Source organism: Vitis vinifera, chromosome 12 (genome assembly GCF_030704535.1).
Source record: "Vitis vinifera cultivar Pinot Noir 40024 chromosome 12, ASM3070453v1".
Classification (NCBI taxonomy): domain Eukaryota; kingdom Viridiplantae; phylum Streptophyta; class Magnoliopsida; order Vitales; family Vitaceae; genus Vitis; species Vitis vinifera.
This window is the reverse complement of record NC_081816.1, coordinates 23,263,554-23,283,770: the sequence shown is the minus strand read 5'-3', so window position 1 is coordinate 23,283,770 and position 20,217 is coordinate 23,263,554. Positions and strand designations below refer to the sequence as shown.

The 20,217-nt window shown below is 38.2% G+C and overlaps 1 protein-coding gene across 4 annotated transcripts; it reads left to right on the top strand.

Annotated features, from left to right (window-relative positions):
* Window positions 1-619: 619 nt before the first annotated feature.
* Window positions 620-20,035, top strand: LOC100262546 (uncharacterized protein At5g08430). Of its 4 annotated transcripts, none has more exons than XM_010659630.3 (14): window positions 620-925; window positions 1,021-1,184; window positions 2,780-2,960; window positions 3,563-3,642; window positions 4,121-4,308; window positions 4,473-5,334; window positions 11,975-12,084; window positions 14,025-14,084; window positions 15,206-15,256; window positions 16,170-16,240; window positions 16,770-16,984; window positions 17,960-18,079; window positions 18,241-18,348; window positions 19,324-20,035. In XM_010659630.3, the coding sequence occupies exons 2-14, from the start codon at window positions 1,154-1,156 to the stop codon at window positions 19,809-19,811; spliced, it is 2,565 nt and encodes an 854-aa protein (XP_010657932.1). In that variant the 5' UTR covers window positions 620-925; window positions 1,021-1,153; the 3' UTR covers window positions 19,812-20,035. The 4 variants fall into 4 exon arrangements, with proteins under 4 accessions (XP_010657932.1, XP_059597109.1, XP_010657934.1 ...); XM_059741126.1 differs by having other exon boundaries at window positions 16,770-17,014; XM_010659632.3 differs by lacking the exon at window positions 2,780-2,960 and having other exon boundaries at window positions 622-925; window positions 16,770-17,014.
* The last annotated feature ends 182 nt before the right edge of the window (window positions 20,036-20,217 follow it).

Sequence of the window (20,217 nt, the reverse complement as noted above, 5' to 3'; positions counted from 1 at the left end):
ATTTTCCATCCATTTCCATACCCAAAAAACCCACTCTTCCAATAAGAAAAGTAGAATTGTTAAAGAATTTAACATAAAAATGTTCATTTTATTTTAATCCTTAAATTCCTTCCTATCTAAAGTGTTACACAATATTTATACTATTTATTTTAAAAGTACATAAATTCTCTTTTACTTTATATCCTCTAATTTTTAAAAAAATCCACTCTACAACATGAAAACTTACAAAAAGTTTGGATATTATTTAATTTTTTAATTTTGAAAAAAAAAAAAAGATTTACTATCATAAATTTGAAACAAAATTTTTATTTAAAAATACTTATCACTTTATAAAACAATATCTTAAAAAACAATTTTAATTAAAAAATAATAGAAAATTACGAACAATTAAGTAACTTTTTATTTATTTATTTATACTACTTTCTTAAAAATCAAATTTGATATTTTTATTTATTTTTTATTTTCTAAGGGAAAAAAAAATACTTCTAAAGAATAATTAACCCCATGGATCAAATTTATTTATTTATAATTTTTTTTAAAGGCATGAATATATATTTATTATTTATTTTTTTATTCTTTTTTATAGATTTGCTAAAGAAACAAACTCTTAGAATGCTTAATAAAGAGCACTTTATGAGATGGATCACTTCCATAATAATCCGATTCCCTTTCTTATTTATGGAAAATTCCGAGAAATTTTTTCTACCCATCTTCAACATCTGTCCCACTCGCATTCTCACTTTTCTGAGTTTTTTCTCTGAAACCAAACAAAAAAAAAAAAACCTGCTACTTTAATCTTTTCTGTTGCAGTAGTTGAGTTCTTGCTTGTCTAAAGCTTTGAGGGCGTTCTTTTTCCATTTTTCTGAAGTGGGTCTCTTGGGATCGCTGTCAATGCCCTTTGTTTGTTGAATTTCAGAGTTTGGAGGTATGTTTTTGCCTTTTTCTAGAAATGGGTCTTTGATAATTTCTTAAATGAAGCAATGTAGAGGTAGTTTTACAGTGTTTTTCTCGTTTTGGTAGGGTTTTTCTTTGTGGGTTTAAGACCTAGGGTTGCGTTTGGTTGTGACGATTAAAGCTTAAAGGATGAGGAGGAGGAGGAGGAGTAAGATAAAGAAAGAAGAGATTGCAGAAGACTACTGCTTTGTCTGCAAAGATGGAGGTCTGCTTATGGTCTGCGACTACAAGTGAGTTCTTTTTAAAAGGAAATTATGATTTTAAGCTCTAGAGGATTAGGGTTAATAATCTGGGCACCCCATGTTTCTGATGGAGGGGACAATTCTCATAGTGTAGAGACAGGTTTGACCCTCTATTTGTTGTTCATTTTTTTGGTTTCAAGGGTAATTTTGTCTTTCTTCTCATGTCCTGAGTCTGGTTATAGGAATGAAGTGCCCACATCAGTAACTTACTGGCTTTGCTTTAGTTGTATCATGTCCTTTTTTTTCCTCTTTACTAGCACTATCTTCTGTTCTTTAGGTGTCATGCATCTTTTTTTTTTTTCCATGTTTACTAATATTAGTTAGTGTTGGAGGAGCAATGCATGTGAAAAGATGATTGCCAATGTAGTGTTTGTTATTAATAGGAGAGGATGTCCACTGAGTGGAAGGTGAAGGGTTTTTGTTTGAGGTGAGATTGATGTAGTTTGAGAGAGGAGAATGGGGTTGGAGAATATGCCATTCATCAGGAGGCAAAGGTCAAGATTTGAAAAGAATCTTGAACAATCTAGATGGTGAGTAAGATCTATGAAGAGCAATCTTTGGTGATCAATGATCAACCTTTTTGTTAAGTGTGCATTCGTAGAGCAAGGTGTTCATTAATGATGTGTTGGATTCGTTAGTCGGTTCATTAGCACCGACATGTGTCCTTTCTACATTGGTGAATTTTTCTTTCCTTCTAATGGTCAAGATGATTTTGACATGGGTTTATTTTATTCCTGTATTGGCAAGCCTTGAATTCCATGACTGGGTTCTGCATTTCAAGTGCCCCAAAAAGGTGCTTATGTTTTTCTCTAGTTTCTGAGCATGCAAACAGTAAAAATGCAGAATTGGTACTATTGTATTTGGTGTTTTTTTTCTTCACTTTATTCATGAAGTTTCTGATTGTATATTATTACATTGTTTTTGGTTGGATGCTTCCTTTAAATGCTTGAAATCTTCATTTTTTTTATTGCCCGGAATGGAATTTTTGGTCATATTTGATGATACATGAGTGCATAACAAATGTTTGCATGTTCAAATTTACAATATTTTATAAATTTATACCTGCAACTTAGGTTGTGCCTCATTTTTCTTTGGTGCTCCTTGGGTGTTGTCCCTTGCAGTTTAGGCACTAGGAGTCTTCTGCGCCTTGCGCCTTTCATATTTCATTGCAATCCTATTTAGGGAAAATAACACTAACTTGCCTTGAGGTTTGTTGTTAGAATTATAGTGATCTCCCCTCACATTTGAAAAAAGATGCTATTCTCACTCAAGGTTTGATAAAACTAAAGCAGTGATAAACTCAACAGACATGTAATGTGGTCCAGTTCCTTTTTTACAGTTGTAATTCTCGGAGGAGTTCTTCACCAATGAGGGGTTTTTCTTTGATTATGTAGGAGTTTAGCTTTAGGTATTCCTACAGTGGATGAGGCTTTTTAATTGGTCTTGTGGCTGAGATATGCATCTGTTATTTCCTTAGATTACTTTTTCCATTCGGTTGATAGGGAGGAACGTTTCCAAATGTGTCCTAGTGCATTTTTCTTAGACCACTTTCTGATCATTTCTTTTTACTGTGGTGGGGCTAGGATTTGGAGATGGAGATGTTCTTTCAGGTTGGAGAACACAAGGCTTCGAGTGCATACAGTGCATGAGTTTGGAGTTGTTAAAAATTGGTAGTTTAGCTATCAGTTTATGGGTCTCTCCAGTTTTGTCCTTTGCTAGAAAGTTGAAGGCTCTGAAAGACAATCTGAAACATGGACTAGAGAGGTATTTGACACTGTTCCCTTTCATAAAGTTTGTGTCTTGGAGTGAATTAGCTTTTAGGATTGTAAGGGTAGGTATGAGCTTCATTTGGATGATAACCACTTAGCAGTGTGGGAAGAGAGGTCTCAGTGATGGAAGTCAAGAGGTGTTCTGTGCATGCTATTCATTAACATGCACATTTGTCCCAACCACTAAAGCATATCAAACTACATGTTCAATATCCACTTCTGCCCAATGCTGAAACCTGTGTTACACAAGTAGCCCTGTACTCTGTTCACAGTCCATGCCTATGCCTGATCAAGGGACGTTGGTGACTTTTTGTTGCAATTCCATCCCAGGGAGAAAAAAAGAAGGAATGGGAGGGGGTTTGTTGTGATACTGTTGCTTTTGATGAAAGTTTCATCTAGATTTTACTATGCATTGAAGAATAACTCCCAATGAAGGGAATGGGTCTACGGTGCCTTGCTAAATATATCTGCTTTTGAGTTAGTTGCCAGACCCCTCATTTTTTCATATTTTTGTTCTTGAGTTTGTTCAAAACAATGATTTGTTTATGCACCAAATGTATGGTTTACTCTGTTTATTCATCATATTTACTGCTTCAGGGATTGTTTAAAAGCATATCATCCTCAGTGTGTGGGAAAAGAGGACTCATTTTTGGAGAGTGACGAAAGCTGGAGTTGCAGTAAGTCACTCACTTTTGTCTAAACATGATTTCTTCTGCATAAAGTTTTATTGTCTCTAATAGCATCCTTACTTTCAGAGGAAAACATGGTTGTAGATTTGGTACATGTATGCATAAAGGTAGCTGATCCATCATTTGATATGTTACACCTATGAGATCTATTCCAAATATGGATTTTTTAATGATCCTACCATGAAGAATCATAATACATAAAAGTTTAGTTAAGAGAGCAGAAAAGGTAACCAAACATCATTACACCTCAGTTTGCAGTTGACAGAAAAGCATGTTAAACGTGTTTAGAGCACCATGCTTACATTAAATTTTGCTGTTTTAGATATGAGAGCTGGGACTCTTACCCAGCTTACCATTTGTTGAAGCACATGTTGTATCTAGATGCCTTGAATGTGTTATTCATTGATCTTGCTTGCACACTTTGGCGAATAAGTACTTGTTGTACTTGCAAAATGTTTATATTCAGGTTGGCATTCTTGCTTCAATTGTCAAAAAGCCTCAAAATTTCAGTGCTATGTTTGTCCAAAAGCTGTGTGTGGATCCTGCCTCAGTGTTTCTGAGTTTGCACAAGTAAGAGGGAAGAAAGGATTCTGTAGTCACTGTTTAAAGCTCGCATTACTTATTGAAGATGAGATGGATGTTGACTCTGATGGGGTATGAATCATTTCTTGCGGTCCTGTCAAGAATCTTGAAACTCCTTTGACTACATGTTTTTCTTTATTTTGGGGTTTTCTTTCCCAAATATCATTATTCCAGCTTGGAATTATGAAAATTTTGGTTCTGCAATTGCTGTTTATTTTGTACTTGTTGGTTTGCAGGGCAAGGTAGATTTTAAAGACCGAGAGACATATGAATTCCTATTTATGGAGTATTATGAGATAATAAAGGATAAGGAAGGTATAACTGCAGAAAATGTCCATTCTGCAGATGCCCTATTAAAGAAAGGTAAGAATTATGGAAGCAGCTCTGATTCGGATGAGCTTTATAAAGGTCATGAAGAAGATCAGCTAGAACTATCTGATTGTGATGATATGGATGATTCCGAGGGACACAAGCGGGTGGTTAGAAGGAAGAGCTCAGTGAAAGGTAAGGCCACACCATTGAAGAGAGAGTTTATTGGGTGGGGATCAAAAGTTCTTATCGAGTTCCTTGCATCCATCGGTCAAGACACAACCCAAAAATTATCACAGTATGATGTGACATCCATCATTAGTAGGTATGTTAATGACAACAATCTTCTTCATCCGCAAAAGAAGAGGAAGGTTCTTTGTGATGAAAGGTTGCGACCTGTTTTGGGGAGGAAATCAGTCAATAAAAATAAAATATATGACATTGTGGAAGGGCATTTGGCTGAGAACCTGGAGGAGTCAGAGGATGATGAAGCTAGATACAGTTCAGAAGACAAGGATGAGACTGTCTTGATGGCCTGTAAAAGGCAAAGAAAATCTAACTTAGAGACACCTCAGATAAAGGAACTTACTCCACTGATACCTCAGAGCCGTTTTGCAGCTATAGTTCCTAAAAATATTAAACTTATCTACTTGAAGAGGAGTTTAATGCTGGAGTTATTGAAGCAACCAGACACTTTTGAAAGCAAAGTGAAGGGTAGCTTTGTGAAAGTGAAGGCAGACTCATATTGGTATTCTCAAAATCAGACTCATCAGCTCTTCCAAGTAACAGGTAATTGTCTGGATGGATGCTTCATGTTAAATAGTAATATCAAGTTGTATCTTTGCTTTGGTTGAGGTATAATTCTGAATTATTCAAAAATAAAAAAATAAAAATCTGAATTCCACTGACCATTTTATTTGATAACATAAAGAATTAATTTCCCTACTGAAGTTATATAATGGAAAACAATGGGGCAGCTCCAGGTTCCCTAAAAATTCAAACCATGGGTTTATCAACTTTTTGGGGGTTGAGTATTTGATTTTTTTATTCAAATGGAAAAAATGCACCTTCACAGCTGCATTCTAATTATTGGATGAATATGAAGGTGGGACCCTGAGCTGATCCAAGCCCATCGGTTTTCTGATGATAGTTAGATGTGTTGTAGGCTTAGACACATAGTATGCTTTCTATATCAGGAAAGATTTGATTGGCCTCGTCATGGGTCCGACTGGGAGCGGAGAGTTTAACGTTCTTCTTGGAAGGGTTGAATCTCTGTATCAAGGGTGAGAAAGAAACCAGGTGGGGAAGGGAATGGAAGGAGCAGGGGCGAGTGTACTCCATGATTCGAGGGACAAACAGAGCGGGGGGGGTTTATACGGCTGGGGGTCTCCGATGTAGAGGGGGAGAGGTTCTGCATCTTCGTCCCAAGAGGCCGTAGGGATAAGAGGGGGTGGACGATCATGGCGGAGAAGCTCAAACAGGTGTTAGGGTTTTTTGGTAAAAATCCTGAAAAATACAAGGGAAAGGCTGTGGAGAAAGTTGCTATGGGAGGATCGTATGCAACAATGGTGAGAAAATCATCGACGGATATTTTAAATGCTGTTGCAGTAAAGGTGAAAAAAGAGGAGTCAGAAGTTTTAAAAAAGAAATTGAAACATTGTGTTGTGGCGAGCTGGAGAGATGGACCAGGGGGGGAAGATGATATTGAGAAGTGGGGGAAATTCTGGGCAAAGTCTTGGGACCTCAAAGGTAACCTAGGGCTGGCTAAGTTGAACAAGAGGAAAGCGCTGTTGGAATTTGAGGATTTGGAAGAGGCCAGACGAGTCGTTTCCTCTGGGAGCTGCGCGTGGGAAGGAACCCAGGTAAGGTTGGAACACTGGAGCCCTAGGAGCGGATGTTGGGCAGAGGGGGAAGAGAGAAGGGACGTCTGGGTAAGGATTGTTGGGCTCCCAATTTCGTTTTGGAGCCCAGAAATTCTGAGGAGAGTGGGGGATGCATGTGGTGGTTTTATCACCGCCGATGAAAATACGAGATCGATGAGAGATCTACAATGGGCCAGAATCCTAGTGAAATGGGGAGGGGAAGCTAGACCGAACGTGTTGGAAATCGAAGGGGAGGAAGAAAGCTACGTTGTGACCCTATGGTGGGAATGTTGGCCGATGTTGAGGAGGAAGTGCAGGGACGAAGCTGATCGTCATAGCAGGGAGGTTAGGGGTGAGGAGGATTCACGCACGGGGCAGCAAGTGATGAAGGGTTGGGGGAGCGGGAGGCTCGAGATGCTGCACCCGTCAGACGATGGGACGGTGTTGCAGGGGGTCGGGTCGGGTCGGGTCGAGAACAGTCCAGACTTAAGCCCGACAACCTGTAATTGGGTCTCATCTGGTGAAATGAAGTCTTTAAGCCCAATCGCGGGCCCAAAGGAAACAAGGAGGGAGGGCGGGCTTAGCCTAATGTTTGGGTCCATGGACTTGAAGAATAAAGGGGAGGCTGCAAGCGATGTTGGACCAGACGCAGGCCCATCGGAGGTTGTGGGCTGCTATCCTAAAGGCCCAGCTTCGTCTCTAGTCCAGTTGACAAATAAAGGCCTGCTTTGTTCAAAGGCCTGCACCCAGCAGCTCGGTCAAGATGGAACAATAAGGGAGGGCCCTAATTCATTAGCAGTCCAAGAGGTGACGGGCCTTATTTTGAAGTGGTCTGCGCCCAGCTATCCTCCAGAAGCAGAGTTCTTTGTTGCGAGGGAGAATGAAGATACAAGGAAGCTACAAGGAGGGGTGAGGTTGACAGAGACGGATAGGGCGCTGAAAGAGGAATCAATGAGGTATGGAAAGGGGGATGGTTCCTGGGGGAAAAGGGAAATGGGGAACTCTCATCTTAATTCTTTTCTTTTTGATCGGACTCTAGGGGGGGGGGGGAGTTTTTCGATCATTCTGGGGATTTAGATAAGGAGGGCCGGGCCGATAATTCAATGTGGTTAACAGTGTATAAGGCTTGCAATGAAAGGATCAAGGAATGTAAGGAACTGGGAGACATCCACTGCAACAGTGACAAAGGTAGGGAGATGGAAGGGGTAGGCGATATAGATGATGCTCAAGTTGTGAGAAGTGAGCTGGAGGGGAACTGGGAAGAGAGTGGTTTGGCAAGATTCAACAAGTTTCTGGGCTTCCCTACGGAGGGATTGGAAAAGGAAATCCTAAATTTTTTGACGAAGATCAGGAAAAGAAGGGAGAAAATACATAGCAAAGAGTTACTGGAAAAGTCTAAGTTTGAAAGGGAGTTAAAACGATTAGAATGTTTCATAAACTATGAGAGAGGGATGAAACAGAAAGGCTCGGTACAGGGCAAAGGGCGCCAAATTGTAATTGTCCAATGAAGGTGAAAATTTTGAGCTGGAATGTGAGGGGAGCAAATGATAGCTCCAAAAGAAAAGTAATTAAGACGTTTATAAGAAATCAGAGGGTGGACTTAATGTGCATTCAGGAGACAAAAGTGCAGTGTATGACGGATAGCATTGCGAGAAGTATAGGCTCCGGGAGATTCCTAGGCTGGAAAGCAGTGAATGCGGAGGGAGCTTCGGGAGGTATTGTTATATGCTGGGATAGAAGGACTCTGGACATGCTAGATTGGGAGGAGGGTCAGTTCACGTTGTCCTGCAGATTCCGCAATGTAGAAGATGGGAATGTATAGGTTTTTACGGGAGTGTATGACCCTTTTTCTAAGGTAGAGAGGGATGCTTTATGGGAAGAGTTTGGGGCGATTAGAGGGCTGTGGGAGGATCCTTGGTGTATAGGGGGGGATTTTAACATTACTTTGTTTTCAAGGGAAAGGAGTGGTCAGAGGAGGATTAGCTCAGCAATGAGAAATTTTGCTGAAATTGTGGATGATCTTGGGCTGGTGGATCTTCCTCTTCAGGGGGGAGATTTTACTTGGAATGGGGGTCTAAATAATCAGACTTGGGCTCGTTTGGACAGGTTTCTTGTGTCTCCTAGTTGGATAGTTCAGTTCAGTGGGATTAACCAGTGCAGGCTGCCCCGTCCGGTTTCCGATCATTTCCCAATTATGCTAGTGGGGGGTGGGATAAGACGAGGTCCGACCCCATTCAGATTTGAAAATATGTGGCTTAAGGCTAAGGGTTTTAAGGAGCTTGTACGCAGCTGGTGGCAAGGAATTGATGTTAGGGGTAGTGCTAGCTACAAGTTGGCTACTAAGATGAAGGAAATCAAACAGAAGCTGAAAGTGTGGAATAGAGAAGTATTTGGTAAGCTGGAGAGCAACAAATCTGCAGCTTTGCAACAGGTGGAATTCTGGGATAGGGAGGAAAATGAAAGAATTTTGACTATGGAGGAATCAGAACTTCAGAAAGAGGCAAAAGAAAATTACAAAAAATGGGTGATCATGGAGGAAACTCATTGGAGACAACTTTCTAGGGAGATATGGCTGAAAGAGGGGGATAGAAACACGGGTTTCTTTCATCGCATGGCAAGTGCTCATCGTAGAAATAATTGTATGGAGAGAATTAAGATTAATGGAGAGTGGTTTCTAGAGGAGCAGGAAATTAGAGAAGGAATTGCTAATGCGTTTAAAGAGCTACTTTCAGAAGATACGGGGTGGAAGGCGGATATTGGGAGTCTTCAGCTAGATCAGATCAGTCAAGAAGAGGCTGAGATATTGGAGAGGCCCTTCACAGAGGAGGAGATTTATGGGGCTCTGATGGAGATGAATGGGGATAAAGCCCCTGGTCCGGATGGTTTTACTTTGGCTTTTTGGCAAAGCTGTTGGGAGTTTATTAAAGAGGAGATTATAGAAATGTTCAAGGAATTCTATGATCATAGCTCTTTCCTCAAAAGCCTTAACAATACTTTTTTGGTTTTGATCCCCAAGAAATGCGGTGCTGAGGACCTTGGAGACTTTAGACCTATTAGTCTCTTAGGGGGTTTATACAAGTTATTGGCTAAAGTGCTGGCTAACAGATTGAAGAGAGTGGTTGGTAAGGTGGTCTCTAATTCTCAGAATGCCTTTGTGAGGGGAAGACAAATTCTTGACGCTTCTCTAATTGCAAATGAAGTGATAGACTCATGGCAAAAACGAAAAGAAAAGGGTCTTATATGCAAACTGGATATAGAAAAAGCTTATGACAGTATCAATTGGAAGTTTCTATTGAAGGTGTTGCAGAAAATGGGCTTTGGGTCTAAGTGGGTGGGGTGGATGTGGAGTTGCCTATCTTCAACTAAATTCTCAGTGATGGTTAATGGAGTGCCTGCAGGTTTCTTTCCTAGCTACAAAGGTCTTAGACAAGGAGATCCCTTGTCTCCTTATCTCTTTGTTATGGGAATGGAAGTGTTGGATGTTCTTATTAGGAGAGCTGTGGAGGGGGGCTTCTTATCAGGGTGCAACATAAGGGAAGGTAGTGAACCTCCATTATATATCTCTCATTTGTTCTTTGCTGACGATACTATCATATTTTGTGAGGCCAGAAAGGACCAGTTAACTCATTTAAGTTGGATTTTATTTTGGTTTGAAGCGGCTTCAGGGCTAAAGATTAACCTAGCAAAGAGTGAAATCATTCTAGTGGGAGAAGTGGTGGAGATGGAGGAGTTGGCTGTTGAGCTAGGGTGCAGGGTGGGGTCTTTACCTTCTCAGTACTTGGGTTTACCCTTAGGGGTTCTCAATAGAGCGCCTTATATGTGGGATGGGGTGGAAGAGAGAATTAGGAGGAGACTAGCTCTTTGGAAAAGGCAATATATATCTAAAGGGGGAAGAGTCACTTTAATAAAAAGCACTTTGGCTAGCATGCCAATCTACCAAATGTCTATCTTTAGGATGCCCAAGATGGTGGCTAGAAGACTTGAGAAAGTGCAAAGGGACTTTTTGTGGGGAGGAGGAAATATGGAGGGGAAAACTCACTTGGTTAATTGGGAGGTGGTATGTACAGATAAGGCTAAAGGTGGGCTAGGCATTAGAAAGCTAGCCTTGTTGAACAAAGCATTACTTGGTAAATGGATATGGAGGTATGCTTGTGACAAAGATAATCTTTGGAAACAAGTGATCAAGGTGAAGTATGGGCAGGAGGATTTTGGGTGGAGGCCAAAGAAGGCTATGGGGGCGGTGGGAGTAGGGGTTTGGAAGGAGATTTGGAAAGAATCAAAATGGTGCTGGAATAACATGATTTTCAAAGTAGGGAAGGGCAACACAATCAGATTTTGGATAGATGTGTGGTGTTCAGAGACAGCGTTGTCCCATTGTTTTCCTCATCTCTTTGCTATGGCGGTTCAAAGGAACTCAACGGTTGAGGAAATGTGGGATCAAAATTCGAGTCACGGAAATTGGAATCTAAATTTTTTGAGGGATTTCAATGATTGGGAATTGGGGTTGGTTGGGGATTTTCTTCAGATTTTGAGGGGTCACAAACCCTCTGGGGAAGAAGACTCAGTCCTGTGGAGAAAAGGAAGAAGGGGGCAATTCAGGGTAAAGGAAGCGTATAACTTGCTGGCGAGATCTGGTGATACAGGCTTTCCCTCAAGAAGCATTTGGGTGACAAGGGTGCCAACTAAAGTTTGTTTTTTTGCATGGGAGGCGACGTGGGGGAGGGTGCTGACTTTGGATAGACTTCAAAGAAGAGGATTACAACTTCCAAATCGCTGCTTTCTGTGTGGTTGTGAGGAAGAAAGTGTAAATCATATACTCATATACTGTACAGTGGTTAGAGTTCTATGGGATATAGTGTTTGGTTTAGTTGACGTGAAATGGGTTTTCCCAGAAACTGTAAAGGAAGTCTTAGTTAGTTGGAGGGGTTCGTTTGTGGGTAAGAAAAGGAAAAAGATTTGGGATGTCATTCTGTTGTGTATTTTTTGGACGGTGTGGAAGGAAAGGAATAGATTAGCCTTTAGGGGGGGGGGGTGTTGAACGTTCAGAAGTTAAAGAATTTTTTTGTTTGTAATTTGTGGAGTTGGGCCAAACTGTATGTAGGTGAGGAGGCGTTCTCCCTTATAGGATTCCTTGAGTGGATGGCTTCCCCTTAAAGGGAGGTGTTTCTGTTCTTGTTGTTTTTGAGGCTTAGCTGCCTTGTATACCCCCTGTATACTTTGTGGCGTCTTGCCTTTTGATTGAATATACTTTACTTATCAAAAAAAAAAATAATGATGTCTAATGGCTTCTAAGTGAACTTGTCTAGGCACTATATTTTAACTCTCATTTTCCCCCTCAACATGATATCTTGTATCTATTCTGGTGAGAATGATAAATAGTTCTTCCTTGAAATTGCTTTTGAATGCAATTCATGACATTGTGAAGAAACCTAGAAGGGAAAATGCTTTCAAATCTGTTCTTTTATTCCATTTAGATTTCATGGGAAAGCCATTTTTTTTTTCAACTACTCTTCTCCATCTTGGGTGCTTAACCTTTTGCTTTGTGTTGTTATTTTGCATCCTCACAGGCATAAAGAAAACCTCAGAAACTCAAGAAATCAATGCAGAAATTCTCCTGCAGGTCCCCAATGCAAAAGATATTCGTATTAATATGCTGGCCGAACTTGATTTGACTGAGGTAATGGATTCTCGTGTTGGAGATTCTAAACCAAATACTAACTACAAATGCCCCATTCTAAATTTACCAGGATGACTTGTTTCTGGAATCAATTAGACATTAAGTTTTATCTGTTGTCAAAGAATTGAAAATTTGAGAATGGTTTTCCAACTGTTTACTTGATTAAAACATTTTGTTCAAATATGGTTTTCAGAATTTGACAGTTGTTCTTTTGTTATCTCATTTAAATGGGATGTGGTCTGCACAGAAAAGAACAAGGGTGGGCTAGGCTAGGCTTAAGGAAAATAGTCATTCTGAACAGAGCCTTGCTCGGCAAGTGGATTTGGAGGTTTGCTTGTGAAAAAGATAATCTTTGGAAGCAAGTGATCACTACGAAACATGGGCAAGAGGATCATGGATGGAGGTCAAAGAAGGCTAGTGGGGCGGTTGGAGTAGGGGTCTGGAAGGAGATTCTGAAAGAATCTGATTAGTGCTGGGAAAATCTGGTTTTTCTAGTTGGGAAGGGCTCCAAAATCAAATTTTGGAAAGATACTTGGTGCACTGATACACTGTTGTCCCATTGTTTCAATCATCTTTTTGTCCTGGCCGCACATAGGGACGCAACGATTGAGGAGATGTGGGACCAAATTTCTGGTCAAGGAGATTGGAACCTTGTCTTTGTGAGAGACTTCAATGATTGGGAGCTGGATATGGTTGGGGAGTTGCTCCACACCTTCAGGGGTCATAGGCCTTCTTTGGAGGAAGATTCAGTTATGTGGAGGCGAGGAAGAAATGGTCTATTCAGGGTCAAGGAAGCTTATAGGCTGCTGGACAACCCTAATGCCACAGCTTTTCCTTCAAGGAGCATATGGGTGGATAGGGTGCCAACTAAAGTTGCTTTTTTTACTTGGAAGGCGACGTGGGGGAAGGTGCTCACTCTGGACAGGCTCCAGATAAGAGGGGTGCAACTCCCTAATTGTTGCTTTCTGTGTGGTTGTGAAGAAGAGAATGTAAATCATATTCTTTTACACTGTATAGTGACTAGAGCTTTGTGGGATATTATTTTTGGGTTAGTAGATGTGAAATGAGTCTTCCCAGAAACTGTAAAGGAGGTCTTAACTTCCTGGAGGGGCTCATTTGTAGGGAAGAAAAGGAAAAAAGTTTGGAAATCCATACCGTTGTGTGTTTTTTGGACGGTTTGGAAGGAGATGAATAGGTTAGCTTTTGGGGGGGTGTGTTGAATATCCAAATATTAAAGAATTCTTTTGTTTGTAACTTATGGAGCTGGGCCAAAGTGTATTTAGGCGAGGAGTCTCTCTCCCTTATAGGCTTTTTGGAGTGGGTAGCATCCACTTAAGGGGAGGTAGTCTTTTTTTGGTCCTGTTCTTTTTTGAGGCTGTAGCCGCCTTGTATACTCCCTGTTTGCTTTGTGGCTTTTAGCCTTTTCTAATGCATATCTTGTTTACTTATCAAAAAAAAAAAAAAAATTAAAGAGTATATTGATTTCTGTAAGAATTATCATCATTGGTAATTTATTGCAATATGAATCTTTGAGAGACTTGAATTTTTTGCTCCCTTTGTGTTTATAGTGAAACTAGTATCACTCATGCATACGGTAAATAGCCCACTACCTTATATTTGTCAAAAATACATGACTTTCTCACAAGCATTATTCTTGAATAAAAAAAAAAATATGTTCACTTCTATAACATGATCACTTTTTTGCTCATGCATTTCATTCCCTAGTTTCCTGACTTGTTGACCATATTTTGTGAAGAATTAACTACTTCATATTTCCTAGAACAAAATAATCCGTAGTTTGAAATACATTACTGCACCTTTAGTGGTAAGCATATTGGATCAGAAACTAAACCTATTCAAGTGGTTGAAAGATTTGGTAAGTTTACATCTTGTCCTTTTCCAAGCAGATAATTCTTTACTCACAGTAGTACTTTTTTCAGGGAGAATGTGAAGATTATCGACAGAAAGTGAAAGAGGGCTTGTATAAAAGGCTTACTATTGTAAGTTCTCTCATACAGAACAATTTCATATCTTTTCTAGGAGTTTGTAGATTTCTCATACAGAACAATTTAATATCTTTTCTAGGAGTTTGTAGACCTCTCATGCAGAACAATTTAATATCTTTTCTGGGAGTTTGTAGAAATTCAAATATCCTCCTATGTAATATGAACTAGTGCTACAGTCATATTCCTGTTACTCTCTCTGCTATATTTTTTTTGTCTCATTGTTAGAGAAGAGAAGGGTAGGAAGCACATATATTTTTTCTTTTAAACATGCGCAGTCCCCAAACATTTGCATCGACACACATTCATGCACATGGAAAGGCTCCTTTGCAATATACTAAACTCCAATTCAGATTTTCTAAGATTGCAGCTGAAGGGGCATTTAGATCATCACTTCTACTACAACTATATCCAATTTAGTCAACCATGTTTATAGTGGTCTTAATGAATTGTTTGATGCCTAAGAAAATCTCCTTTTACATAACGTAAAATTAGAAATGAAAGCATGGAAGATCCATTAAACTTCTTTCTCTGCCATGACATCAGCAAAACTGGTTTACCAAAGTGACACCCGTTTAAGCATTGCTCTTTTCTCTTAAGACAATGTCCTTGTCCTACTTTAATAGCGCCTTCTTGCTAGCATCACCCCCTAGAACTTGAATCACTGCCTATTTTCTGTTTACACTTATTTCCTCAAACAAGCACAATTACCTAGCAATGTGAAAAAGCATTTAACAGTTCAGAATACATGTACCAGGATGGAAAATATCAACCCATCCAAAAAAAAAATTTGCCTGTAACAAATGAGGAAGACGAATCTCTTAATTTGTATTATCTGTCCTGTGAATAGTTTTCAAGTCTATTTTTAAAAAAAATAAAAAATAAAAAAAATAAAACTAAAAAATAAAAAATTGGTGGCTTGTCTTTTTGTGATTAAATTGCTTTTTTTTGGTTTGCATTAGGTAGAATTTTGCCTACCTTTTTTATTGAAAAAATTGGATCATTTCTTAGGTTAGTATGACTTTTAGTTGAATGTTGCTACAAGTACATATTTGTTTATAGAAAATGGTTTTATTTAACATTTTTTATTGAAAAAATTGGAATCTCTTGTTTGACAGGTGGAGCTTGAAGAGAAGGCCAGAAGTCTGCATGAAGATATAACCAAGCATGTAAATATGTTATCCTGATATAATGATTCCTTAACACCTCAAGGGACACTACTTTCTATTTTATTTTTGTTCTTTTATAGTTTTACCTATTTCTCGAAGAACATAATGGTTCTAAGTGTCAAAATCATTACTCAGGAGTCTAGTAAATGAACCACCAAGTGCCCATGCGAAATTAACTCAAAAAGGGAAAAAAAAAAATCATGAATATGTCATATGAGTTGACGAAGCAATCCCAATGGGGCTACTGATGTGCTCATTGGTCTATTCTCTATTGTCCTACAGTTGGACTTGAGAACATGGATAGGAAACTTGCATGCCTGGAGTGCCTACTGGATTACTGAGATAGAGTAACCTTCTATATCTTATATTGTTTTTGGATGACATATTAAATTGTTAAAGGAGTGTCTGAAATCCTAAAAGGTCACATATATTCATAGTTCTCTGTTTTTGGGTGCTATTGTTAAATGGCAGTAATCTTGTCTCTCACTGTCGATACTCCATACTATCATTTACACAATTGTGGAGAGAATTGAACCGTTGAGTTGGGAAGCATTTGAATGTTCCATGGACATAAAATGTTCCTATCTCACTATACATAGTATTTAAAATAAGTCCATTTTGTTTCCTAGCATTTAAATCTTAGTTCTTTCAAAATTTTCTCTTAGGTCTTTTAGAATTTCAATGAATGATCTTATTTCTATACTGTATATGATTTTTGTTGATTATGAAGACTTTCAAAGCCGATATATGTTCAAATGCTAGCTGAAACATTAAGCAATCGTTTCGTTTCCATTTCATACCTAAATGTATCCTTATATGCAGTAGCAATTCCATTTATTTGGATATCTGTTTCTTACTTGTTTTTTTTTTTTTCTCTGTTTTTCTTTGCATTGTATGGAAATATTAATGACAGTGGATTGAGAAAGAGATTTCTCTATTACAAAACCTAATTGATCGAGCCAATGAGAAGGGATGGAGGAGAGAATATCCTTTGATGTTGTACTGTAAGTTGTAACTCAAGAATTGGAACTAGCAATATACAATTAATGTGTATCTTGGATTTTAATATATGCTGAATGCTTATACAGGATTTTATTCTGTAAATGCACCCACAAACACCTCTAAATTAAGTGGAACATTCTTGAACAAGCTCTGATCAATTATATTCAGTTAATTGTATGCACCAGGTGAAGACAAGCTTCTGACAACAAAAGCCAAATTTGTTTTTGCTCTACAAAATCCAGTTAGTTCCTATTTCTACACTATCTTTTCTCAGTTGGACAGAGAAGTGACCAGTGCAAACTGTCCATCTAGTCAAACTTAATGAATTTCGAGTCTCAATATCTGTTTGTATCGTTTTCTTTTCTTGGGTTACTTCCCTGTTGTGTGCACCCACTCATAGGTATTTACATCTGTATGTCCCTATGCATTCATGTACTGGTCTTTAGCACTCATCAAATGTATTTACCTCAACAAAAAGGCAATGTACCCCTTAACCTGTGTGGTGCTATACGCTGTTTGAGTACTTAGATAGAAAGCAGCTGTTAATGTCATCAACAGAACAGTCCCGACTCTTAAATGAGGTTCCAAAAGCAATTCCAGATATAGAAGAGCTTGAACCTGCTTCTGGGGATTCTTCTGCAGATGATAAACAAGTAGATAATGGCTCACCCAGAACGATCCTCATTGAGACTACTAAAACACCCAGTGATAAATTGAAAGGAAAAGGTACTTCGATGAGTGTTACAGATGTTGCAGGTTGGCTACACAATTCTAATTCTATTCATTAGTTCCTTTAATTATTCAAAACAAAAAGGGTTCTTATTTTTTATTGCTTTTTTCTCTAAAACTTATTTTGCTTGGAATTTAATAGAGCCATTGTGTTCCATGATCAAATAGGAGATGAAGATCTATCAGGTATTAGCTAGGTTTCTAAATTATAACAGAACTTAAAGATTTCTACTCGACTTGAGCCCCTTTAGATTCTGTCCTTTCAATCATTTACAATCCTTTTACAACATTCTCAGTATTCAAAACTATGAAACTAAATTCTGATTGCATTCATGTCCATGCCGATGTTGAACATTGAGGTTGTCCCAAACTGAATATTTATCCAAAACTGTATTCCTGCAGGGCCTTTCTCTTTACACCAATTTCATGTTCTATTGGCTACATTGTTACCTTCTCTTTGAACCCATATTCATTCCCATCATTAAATGCCTTTTTTTCTTAGCATAAAATAGATTGTTGCATTTGATATAAAATCTTATGACAAAGAGTTTTCCTAAAATGCATGCTGGACATCTCAAGGGAATGGATTGTTTCTATTTTGATCCCCAGAATAGATCCATTACACAAAATGGAGCCATCACTGAAAAAAAATTTAAAAATCTAGAGAAAAATTATTTTACAGAATAAAAAAAAACACTCTTGAGTGCAACAATATAAATGCTGTTGTAAAAAATATGATCTGATATTAAATACATCAAAATGTTTTACTTAAATGGAAAGTCCAAAGTCACTCTTGGAAAAGTAAAATCATTTGGCTCTGTTTCTTTGATTGCAATTCATAAAAATATTTTCCTTGGTCTTTGTTTGGAGGAGCCCATCATAATTTCAGAACAGCAAAAGGCTTGTAACTTTCTTTTCATGTTTTCTTTTTCGGCAAAAGAAAGAGGAAAAAACTTCATTATATTATTACAGGATATGGAGATATAAGCAATAAAAGTTCTGCTTCTGGGATTATTGGATCTGGTTCAGGCAGTGATGAGGATGGGAACAAAGAAGCCACTGATGGAAATGCTTCTCAAAAAGATAACGAAGGTTTAGATATTCTTTTTATTCCTTTATTTTTGCTAAGGGAACGCCATGTTTCAGTTCCTAGAGACAAAAGCTTCCATTTGTAATACCTTTGTAAGAGAAAGGCTAGTAATTTTTTGCAAGATTTCTTTGCGACAAAGCTTATCATGTACATGCTTTTACAGGAGATGGAAATAACAAGGAACATTCTGCTGATGAGATTGTTGGATCTGATTCAGCCAGTGATATAAATGGGAAGGGAAAGACCACAATTGGGAATACTGATACAAAAGGTACAGAGGATTTAAATATCCCTAATATTGCTTTGTCTTGGCCTAGGGAATGTTGTGTTTGAGTTCTCTGAGGCAAAAGCTTCCATTTGGAAGTGCAAAGTTGGATATTTTATGCATGCATATGTGTGGAAATCCCTCCAATGTCAATTGAGAGTACAAACTCATATTGTGTACAAAAAAATTGATATTGGTTCGAATCTGAAAAAATCAAATGATTATTGATGTATTATAGTAACTAAATGATTCATAATTCAAGTGATTTATTGTTGTAACCTGCATTTTCCAATAGTCTGTTTAAGTGCATAAATAGACTCCTGAAAGATAAGTAGACACAGGAAGTTGTCATCGAGATCTATCCAGTTCTAAATATCTTTGAACTCCTTCCATTTAACATGTGTATGTATATGTATACATGTAACATTTGTGTGTGTCAAAATCTGCACGATACGACTTCATTGATTGAATGTTAGTTGAACTTGAGAACTTTGTGATAGAAATGCCTTGAACTCAATTTCTTTCTGATGAAAATGCCTCAAATTCAACAACTTTGTGGTAAATGGAGCTGTTTCAAGAACATCATTAGGTTATGTGTGGTTCCTGAAAAGTAATAAGAAAATGCTGAGGAAAATTATTTCTTTTATGTTTGGATGTCATGAAAAAGGGCAAGGAAAAAAATACCAAGGAAAAGATGTGAAAAATATTAAAATATTTTCCTTAGAAAAAAGGTGGAGAAAGTTTGGGAAAAGTGTATTTTTCAATAATTAAATTTTCTTTCCATCAAATTTTCCATGGACAATCCACCAAGAGAAAAATTTTATAATTTTTTCTTATCTTTTCCTTTCTCTACATATATATTTATTTTTTTCTATCTTTTCCTAATTTCGTTTTGTCTTTTTTCTAGTCATTAGATTCTTTCAATAACATAAATGGAAGTTTAATCTAGCATCTTGTTTGTTCTTTTCTGCATCTCATCAGTTGATGAAGAAAAGCAGCAATTGTCTGAAGCATCTGAAGCAGCTGGGTCAGAAGAGCTGTTTCAGCAATGTCAGCAATCTCAAATTATTACTCCTGTGGGTCGATCAGACCTCATTCTTCAAAAAATGTCAAGGCAGATGACTTCATGTTTTGCTGGTGAAAAACAAATGGCACCAGTAGCCGAGTTCATTGAATTGAGTGATGATGATGATGATGATGATGAAGATGATAATGATGGAAGAAAGACCCCTGAGGCTGCAAAGCAGAAGCAGACACAGAGTGCCCCTGAATGTGAAGCATGGCACTGTGTGGGTCCTCTGGGTGAAAGAAAGGGCCCATTCTCATTGCCATTGCTGAAACGATGGAGCGACTCCAGTCCTTATGCCTCAAAGTACAAGGTCTGGAAGACAGGCCAGTGTGAAGACAAAGCAATCCTTTTGGGCGATGCCATTCGCCAGCTTTTCCCCGAGAACCCAAAGAAAAACTGAGGGTCCATGCCAGTGTCTGCCAAATGTATATGTCTATAGGCTCGAAACTGAAGGTTTGGATGATGGGTCAGAACCAAGTAATCGTTTCATTTTTGACTATATGCACCAGAACAATCCTTATGAATAATTTACCTTTTTGAAGTTATGCACCAGAACTTCCTCATGGAAGAAGCCATGGATTTCTGTCTTCTTAGCCAATAAATCGTGGGAAACTTTATCAGAAATTGAGTTGACTCTGATTGTGAAACATTCTGCAGTCATCCTTTTCTCTGAGCATAGCTTGTTATTCTTCCTTATCTACAAGTACTCATGCAATTGCCTTTTGGTCTAAGCAGTAGTTTTTTTTTTTTTTTTTTTTTTTCTGAAAGAGTGATGAAAGATTTGGATTATGGGGTTTGTTTCATGG